The sequence below is a fragment of the Eretmochelys imbricata genome, chromosome 6 (genome assembly GCF_965152235.1).
Source record: "Eretmochelys imbricata isolate rEreImb1 chromosome 6, rEreImb1.hap1, whole genome shotgun sequence".
Classification (NCBI taxonomy): domain Eukaryota; kingdom Metazoa; phylum Chordata; order Testudines; family Cheloniidae; genus Eretmochelys; species Eretmochelys imbricata.
The window spans coordinates 47,910,468-47,919,529 of NC_135577.1; the positions used below are offsets into that span (position 1 = coordinate 47,910,468).

Here is a 9,062-nt window from a genome sequence, read left to right on the forward strand (position 1 = left end):
TAGTTTGGTTCCTTTGTAGGTCTTGCTGGGTTCTTTCTTTCTTCCTTCCTTCTGCAAAACATTAACACTAATTTAAAAAATCGCAGAGTTCTTAAACTGTTCCTGAAGATCTTCTGAATCACCATATACTCTTACAAAGCGATAGGTTGTTGGAGCCTTGGAAATCGCATTGGGAAAACTTGTCAGCATCATATAGTTTCGATGGCCAATTCCGTCCTCTCTAATAAATAACTGTTTGATTTGAATTAAGGGAGAAGTTTAACAGACTTTCTTTCTTCCCTAATGTGATATAAATCGCAGATGCACTTTTATTGAATGGTTAAAGCATCGACATGGAGATAATCAACACAAAACACCCAGACAAAAACCATCGAGAGAAATAAAGCTGGTTAATAAGATTTTTGAGAAAGCTTTGTGTTAAAAAGTAAAAAGAGAAAACAGCTGAAGGTGACAGTTAGTTCATGGTTAATAGGATAAAGGCTGCATGGCTGAGGCTGCACACTTCTGCTTGCAAAGGTTCAGCAACACCAAAGAACTGAATAGGGTGCTTTTAAAACATTTAACACATCTGTTATATTATTTAACAGAGAAATCAGGTAAAGCCACTTTTCAATAGCCTCTTTCAGCAACCTACCCCAAAGAAAATCAACTACAATTTCATATATTTCCATATTCGCCATTAAAAGGGCTATCTGAAAGTCACTTTTTAAACTATTCCTTTAAAATATTATTTGTTGCCAGAGAAAAGTGGTGGGCTCTCTGTTTTGGAAGACATCATTAAATATACTTTCAGAGACTCAGATAAAAAAAGCTATTGAATATGAATTTTGGGGGACTTGAGAAGGATTCAAGCTATATTTTTAAAACTGCTGTTGACAAAAAAAATGGCACAAACTCAAAGGATACTTATGTTAGTAATATGGGTAAAGACTTCGGAATGTTTCACTCGCCTTCACTTTCAAATGATGTTTATTTCTACTATTTACAAAAAATAGATTGGATAAACCCTACCAGCCGATTTAAAATGTCAATTGTTTGTTTGTTGTGTTACTAGAGTTTTATAGGTCTTTTCTATTTTTAATGTTCATATTTCCGCAGTTCCTTATGAACTAAAAAAGTAAAATAACTATTACATTTAGTTTTATTTGCAAACCTGTTTGAACACAAAATTACTTATCCAATCATCGGCATAGTAACAAAAACAGATGTAATCCTTCAAATCAGTTCATATTCCAAATGTTTGTAGACTTGATTTCGTGGACAGAAAAGATTGTCTTACATTCGTACAGTATACTTTCAAACTTCACTGCACAGGATAGCACAGAAGACATTTTCAGAAAAAATCAGATCCAATATCAGGATCTTTTCATCAGCAGAGTTTAATTTTATGTTCACTAATTTGTATCTTCCTTTATTCAAAAATGGTGCTTTTTTGACAGCCTGTAGATAAGTTTGTATGAATATTTATTGATTTATTTCCTAAACTCGGCAGGGGAGCGGCAAATAAATTTAGTGCTTTCTTTAAATAATTCTTTTTCTATGAGGCAAGATGTCATTTGAAACTTTTAAATAGGCATTTAATTAGCTTGTGTGTGTTGCTTCTGAACAAAACCCTGCTGGGAGCTTTTGGAGAAATGTATTCCAAAGAGGCGGTCAATATGCAAAATTGATGACTACACTTTCTTTGTTGCAAGGCCATTGTGCATTGCTTGTTTATGAAGTCTAATCCAATCATAAATTGCACCCCTGGACCAATCAGAAAGCCCAGAGCTCTCGATGAATGAAGCTCAAGTGGAGAACTTTGTTGAACCCCTTTGTTCGAGCTGTCACTTTTGAAAGAGCTTTAGCAGGGCTGACCACTATAAAACCCATCATCCAGGAGGAAGGGCAAAGAGAACCCTGCCAGACTTATTAGTTGGATCTTTACTAAAGAGGTTTGGAAAGCAGGGGGGAAAAAAAAAACAAGCCAGGTTCCTTGGACCCTGAAAAGTATTTGCTCAGCCTCTGCGATGATGTTCCCAAGTCTCATAGCTCCTCCGGCTGTGTACCCGAGTCTCCTGCGGCCAACTCCTACTTTAACTTTGCCTCAATCTCTGCAGTCAGCCTTTTCTAGCCATTCTAGCTTCTTGGTGGAAGATTTGATCAGGATCAGCAGGCCTGCCAGTTACCTGCCTAGGAACGGCCCTCCGCCTAGCATGTCCCCTCCAGCCTCCGGAACCAACACAGCCAGGACAGACACGGTGACATCAGAGCTCGTCAGCTGCAACACCTCTAGCGCTAGGAGGGTCTGTTCCCCGCAGACTCCAGTCTCATCCAATAACGATTCCACTTTCCTGAAGTTTGGAGTCAACGCCATCCTCTCGTCCACTCCTAGAGCTGGTAAGCGGCCAACTTTTAGCGCCTCAATTTAGTGTTTCAGGGGGATTAGCGGGAGCTTATTCCTGTGCACTGTTTTCCAGTCTTGGGGGGAAGAGGGGGGAAGAGTTTCTTCCTATACATCACTGCCAGTGTTGAAGAAATGATCATCATCTGAGTGTTTGAGGAAAGGGGGGGAGGGAGGGAGAGACCTGCAATCCAGAGGCAGAGACCTTCTGCAGAGCATTGGTTGAAGAGTGATGGGAGGCCCTGGCTCTCCGTTCGTTCTGCCGCATTGCATCTTGAATCTTTGCAGAAATGATGAGGATCCCTCTAAATTTTGGAGAGCAGAGTGGTTTGTCGAGTCTGATAAACGATGCCAAAGTGCCTAATCTCTGCCTCGTTAGTATCCGTTCCCTGGGAAAAAGAAAACACACTCCCGGGAACAAGGTTATTTTTTAAACTATAACCAGGCAGATTAATTTGATCCGTCTGCATCTGCTTTAGGGAAGAAATATTGTATTGAGCTGCTACTTTATCATCTCCACTGCTCTCTTCCTGCTACTGGTGGAATCCTGTGAACGGTAAATATCCTTTTTTATTTGCTTTTATTTTTATTTTTGCCAGAAACCTCCCCTGCGTTGCTTCCGAGTGTCCCTCCAAAGACATTCTCCTTTCCATACTTTGAAGGATCCTTCCAGCCTTTTATCAGATCTTCTTATTTCCCAGGTAGGTCTTAAAGCCCCTCCTCTTCCCTCTCCTGACTCCTATCTCATCGCTCTCCTCCACTCCCATCCCCCTTACTTGTTCCAGGCATATCCCAGTAATATTTCTCCGTCCACCCTTGGGGGTTATGCTCTAGTTCAGAGGTTGGACGGAAAACAACATTCAAGAATCCGTCGCGCCAATTTGATGCCCTATTTAGCACAAGCAGTGACTGCTTGACATTTCGTACCAATTCCCCCCTGATCTACAAATTAGCCGGAATTGTCATGGTCCAAATTTGAGGCGGTTCCCTTCTCACAGAGAAGCTGCTGGCATCCTCTTCATGGCTGCGGTTTTCCCACAGAGTCAGTGCACTCTGCCGGTGATCCCCAACAAAAGTTTCAGCACCATGACCAATTTGGTCAGCTCCCTCTGGGCAGCCACACACAGACCTAGCGCTGACTTTACCATGCTGCTGATAGACATTTACCAGCCATGGGCTAATTTCCCATTAAGGGTCATTCAGTGTTCCAGTATTTTCACAAGACCACATGGAGCGTTCCCTTGTTTGGGGTATTCGGTGTGGCAAAAAAGCCACATACATACCCAAACCCCTGTCCGTTCGAAAATTTACAAATACGACCTGGGCAGGTAAACAAAACAAATCAAGACTACGATGAAAAGTCCATTAACCTTTTCATTGCCTACTTTGTGTCTTCAGTGTCATATTATTACTAAATATTATCCCCTTCTCTCAATAATAGTGAGATTGAAATGCAAATCTTATCCCCTTACAACCAGAGAGTATATTCATCATTTCGTTCTTGAGTCTCCAATTTCATATATTTATATATATTAACCAATAATGGCTATTCAAATGTAATGACATTTACACGAATTAAGAAAAATAAAAATCAAGAAGGCTCGGGGTATTGAGATCCGAGTCCTATAGCTGCAAAGAGTCAGGATTTGGGGCAACAATTAAAAAAATCTAATTAGACAAACAAGCTATTAATATTTTTTTTAAAAAAGAGGAAGAAAATAATCCAAGCTCTTCCATTCATGCTCCTGATAATGGAATTTGCTTCTTTTCTCCAGCATGTGAATGGCCTAACAAAAACAACTTGAGCTTTATAAATAGCTTTTCATGTCCATTTAATGAAAATGATTTGGGGAAGAGAAGACTGTGTCATCAGTATTCTCCCAAGGAGCTTGGCATGCAGTTGTGTTTAGTTTGAAAGTGTAAATCTCTTTTGTTCCAATAATATATGGCTTTAGCTGCTTGTCCTCAGTCTTTTTCTGTTAGTTCATTACTACACAATTACCATTCACGCTTCATTAGAATCTCTGTCTCTCTTTGGGATTTTTTTAAAGGCGAAACTGTGCCCTTTTTATCATACCAATACCATTGGGAACCAGTCAATGTGCTAATTAGCTGTTACTTTTCATGTCTTCGGATTGAATTCTTCAAGTTTTGTAAGGGGGGAGGGAAGATTAATATAAAAAAGATGAATACTGATTGATCAAAACTGCATCTAAAGAGGACTTTTTTGTTCAAACCAGAGAAGTCCCTCATTTTCATCTCAAGAATAATAAAGTGCCTGAAATGATAAAAGCTTCTGAAAAATCAAATACTTTGGGGGGGGGGCGGAAATCTTTATTATACCTCTATCTTAGTTGGTACGCCTCGCTTTGCCTTTTCAAGCTGCAAACCTTTGAAACACATAACAAAACAGCCCACTATTGATACATTTTACACGTTTCAGTTGATGTATCTAATCCTAGTTCTCACTTGTTGAAAGGGACAGTTATTTAAGCGGAAAGTTCCTTTCATTGCTTCAGGTTTATAGGTGCTGGTCCATTCAGTGGGATGTGTGTACAGAGTGAAAGGGGGGGGGGGCGGAAGAGTGAAAAAGACAGAAAGAAAGTTGAAAAAGAGAAGAAAAAACTGGAGAAAGTGCAAAGAAGTTAAAGGAAAGAAGGGGGGAGAAGCGAAGAAGTAGAAAGCGGGGGAAAGCGTGCTGTTTCTTGGCTAGCTCAGCTTAGTCTCTGCTCTTGTCTCTTTCCCCAGCGTCCTCCTCGGTGGTGCCTATCCCTGGCACTTTCTCCTGGCCCCTGGCTGCTAGAGGGAAGCCCCGCAGAGGGATGCTTCGCAGGGCAGTCTTCTCGGACGTGCAACGCAAAGCTCTGGAGAAAATGTTTCAGAAGCAGAAGTACATCAGCAAACCAGACAGGAAAAAGCTGGCAGCCAAACTGGGGCTCAAAGACTCGCAGGTAATTAAGAGCCCCCGGGTGTGCGCGCTTGCGTGGGGGGGGGGCGGCATTCATCCTGGGCGAGCTGGCATGGGGGCCCAAGGACCAGCCATGTGATCAGCATCACGCCCTCCAAGGGGAGAGCCTTTCGCAGGCCACTGGCGGGGATGTCTGTCACTGGCCCATTGGGACCAATCCTGCTAGCTGCTGGGCGCCACCTTAAGGGCACTTAGCACACGACTGTCCATCAGGATACACAGCTTGTCCTTGTGGACTCAGCAACTGTTGGTGGAGCCCCTAGAGAGACACACGGAGGGAGAAGAAATGTGGACCCCCCTGGGTGGGGAGTTACAGAGCGTACACAAAGAGGGATCGCCTCGCTAGCTGGGATGGGGTTTCCTTTCCCTATCCTTCCTCCCCTTCCCACGTGTCATCGCTTCGCCACCTTTATCCTCTCGAGCCTGGTGCACGCACACCGATGGAGCCTAGACAAGAGGCGGAAAGGGACAAGAGCCTTACTCCAAAGATCTTACAATTTAGGACCCGATCTTGCCAGCTCCTGGGCGCTCTCCGCTCCCACAGACCTCAGCAGGGCTGGCTGGGGCCCAGCGTCCTGCGGGGTGATAACACGAGGCGCTCCCCGCATCCAGCCTGCGCTCGGGCTAGCGCTGGACAGGGGAGAAGAGATCAAAGGCAGGGCGGATGAAGTAACTGCTAAGGCTGGAGTGGGAGGAGGCAGCGGCCTGGCAGGTGGAGCAGGGAGATCCGAAGGCTGTTCCAGATGGGGTGGGGGGGGGCATTCAAAGACAAGCAGAGAGCCCAGAGTGGGAGAAAGCGAAAGGGAGAGCAAGCCGAGGCATCGCTATCGGGAGTCAACAGAGCTGGGCTGCCCATCTACAGTCGGCTAGTGCCCACTGCGCGCTGGGCACCGTCCACACCCTCCCCCGAGGCTTCAGTGCCTGCCCTGGGGAGCTGATAGGAAATGAGAGTAGATCAGACTCCCCCTGGGCCGCGGCAAGCTCTCAGCAGCTGCGCATGGGAGCCGTGGTAGCCGCTGTAAGTCACGCGTGCCCCGCCGCCTACGCTACAATTCTCCGTAACCGGAGCCCGGGGCTTTGTGAATCCCTTTCCGTCCAGGTGAAGATCTGGTTCCAGAACAGAAGGATGAAGTGGAGGAACTCCAAAGAGAGAGAGCTCCTCTCCTCCGGGGGCTGCAGGGAACAAACCTTACCCACCAAGTTCAACCCTCACCCAGACCTCAGCGACGTGGGCAAGAAATGTTCAGAGGAGGAGGAGGAGGAGGAAGAAGTGTCCCCTCTGTGCCCAGCCAGCCCTCGGCACACCCTGGCCTACCACCAGTCCCCACAGCACCTACACTTGAGGGACAGACTGGACTCCCAGATGCCCCCCTCTCCATCCCACTCCAGCAGCCCCAGCAAACCTTCAGACTTCTCAGACTCGGAGGAAGAGGATGATGAGGGGGAAGAGGAAGAGGAGGAGATCACAGTCTCTTAGATCTCCTGCCTGCCCCCACCGCAACAGGGGACTTTGCAAAGATGTAAATCAAATAGAAATATAGACGTGCTATAAAATTGAAGAGGTGGTGTCCCTCCTGAATGTCTACATCGTTCTCACATGCAGGTTATTTACGGCATAGCCAGGTCTGTCTACACTTACACTCCTTTCCTTGTCTATTTGCTCCGCTTATCAGGCCTTGTATACATAGCATCCATTCCTCTCTCTCTTTGTATGTATGTTTAGCAACCCAACTTGTATGATGTTGCATTTTCCCTATTCAAGCCACAGACAAGATAATTGGAACACCCTATTTTGGAAGGCATGCTTGGTATATAGCAAGGGGGAAGTAATAAAATGGAGCGGGGACTGTGGTTTCTAGACACAATCATGGTAAACGCTGTAATCCTTTTATTAGATTTCAAGAGAACTCCTTGCTATTATTAAGTTATGGAAATGATGGAAGCTGTATGGTCTGATCCTGGAACCCTTGTTTTCATGAGTAGTCCTTACACATGTGAGTAATCCCTGTGGAACTATTCATGGACCAGACCCCCTCCTCTTAATCACTCCAAGTAGGTCAGTGGGACACATTTGGAGTATGTTGTTACTTAATTCAGAGAACCTAGACCCTCATAAGCAAGAACTAACTGGCATGAACAAGGGTTTCAAAACTGGGATCTATGTGTTTATATTTTAATTGGTGCAGCAATTAAAGCACTCTCTAAACCACTTTTGGTCCACACATCTGTGATCAATTTCTACATTGCTTCTAGAATAGGTTAAATGTGGATGGAGGATAATGGATATGCCTCTTTGATTTTTGACTGAACTTTGCTGTCTTTGCACAGCTTTTATGAACTGTACACTATTTTGTACACTTACGTTGTATGGATGTTTTATACCAAGGTTATTGTGAATGAGTATAAAGATGGACTGATAAGATTTCTCTCATTTTTTTCCCATGGTTTTTAAACTAAAAAAGTAGCTGTTTAACTGTGTAACTTATAAAAAAACACTTATTTTGTATTTTATGTGTACAGATTTTAAATATGTATATATAATAAATGGAATGAATGCCAAATAAAAAGTAGATTTCTGTGGTTGATCATGTCAGTCTGTTGTTTACAGGCTGCTGTAAAATTGTGTCTGGGAACAAAGGAATGTGTGAACAACAGGAGAATATCAGGACTGGAGATTATAGAACACCCATATCAGCACCTTAATTTAAAACTGCTACATTTCAATTGTGTTACTAAATGGATTTTAAAGGGTATGGGACCTGTCCTGAAACCCTTATTCCTAGGAGTAGCCCCTATCATCACAAATAATCTAACTACAGTGCCATGCATAAGCAAGAGTTTGCATCTTCTATACTAGTTGCCTCAATTATGATTCCTCTTTCCTCCAACTCCAACCCTCACCCAAACCAACATCAGAGGGCAAACCCTAGACCCCATGGGCCAGTCCTACATGGTGCTGAGCACCCTTAACTCCTGGACTGGGTCCCATATGGTCAGAATGTTTGCATGGGGAGGGAGGGAAAAAGAGAAGCTCCAGGTTTACAACAAGTTGTTATTCAAAATGTGAGAACACCACATCAAGTCTGTGACCCTTTTAGTAACTCAGTCTGGAACAAGCAGACAATTTAGAAGCTTTAAGCCCCATCCTGCCTACACAACTGTGTGGAGGGCTTACAACACAATGTTACCAGGGTCTGGCTCCAAGCTAGTAATACCACACCATCCTCAGATCAGTAATCCCAGCAGAGTTGGGGTAGGGCCTGTGCCTTTTATGTTTTATTTATAATTTTAACTGTTTCAACTTCATATTTGGGACTCAATGTTCCACTAAAGAGGAAGACTGAGGTCCATGATAACCATTCACAAGTATTTAAAACACCAAGAGCACAATACTTCTACCATTAAATCCAACAGCAAAACTCCCATTGACTCCAAAGAGAGCAGGATTAGGTTCCAAGAAAGGAGAATAATCTTTAGGATTTACAATTAGGAGTAAAGCAATAAAATTAAGCAAGGGAACAATTAGGCTGAATATCAGGAATGATGGGGAAATCCCTAACAACTGTGGAATAATCTCTTCGAGGAAATTATGGGAGCCCCATTGCTTGAGATATTTAAAATTGGAATGGAGATTATACTGCATGGATTAGCTCTGAATTGATTGTAGGGATGAATTAGATGACCTAATAGGTCTTTTTCATCCCTAATTTC

At 43.7% G+C, this 9,062-nt stretch overlaps 1 protein-coding gene across 1 annotated transcript; it reads left to right on the top strand.

Annotated features, from left to right (window-relative positions):
- Nucleotides 1-2,009: 2,009 nt before the first annotated feature.
- DBX1 (developing brain homeobox 1) lies at nucleotides 2,010-6,828 on the top strand. Its single transcript, XM_077820335.1, has 4 exons — nucleotides 2,010-2,379; nucleotides 2,983-3,084; nucleotides 5,132-5,334; nucleotides 6,451-6,828. Exons 1-4 carry the CDS (start codon nucleotides 2,010-2,012, stop codon nucleotides 6,826-6,828), a joined length of 1,053 nt encoding a protein of 350 aa, XP_077676461.1.
- The last annotated feature ends 2,234 nt before the right edge of the window (nucleotides 6,829-9,062 follow it).

What these genes read in the sequence shown, in the direction of transcription:
- DBX1 (XM_077820335.1), top strand. Translation starts at nt 2,010, where the DNA reads ATGATGTTCCCAAGTCTCATAGCTCCTCCGGCTGTGTACCCGAGTCTC. An exon ending in CTCGTCCACTCCTAGAGCTG is followed by an intron (nt 2,380 to 2,982) that starts GTAAGCGGCCAA and finishes TATTTTTGCCAG; the next exon opens with AAACCTCCCCTGCGTTGCTT. An exon ending in TGGGGCTCAAAGACTCGCAG is followed by an intron (nt 5,335 to 6,450) that starts GTAATTAAGAGC and finishes CTTTCCGTCCAG; the next exon opens with GTGAAGATCTGGTTCCAGAA.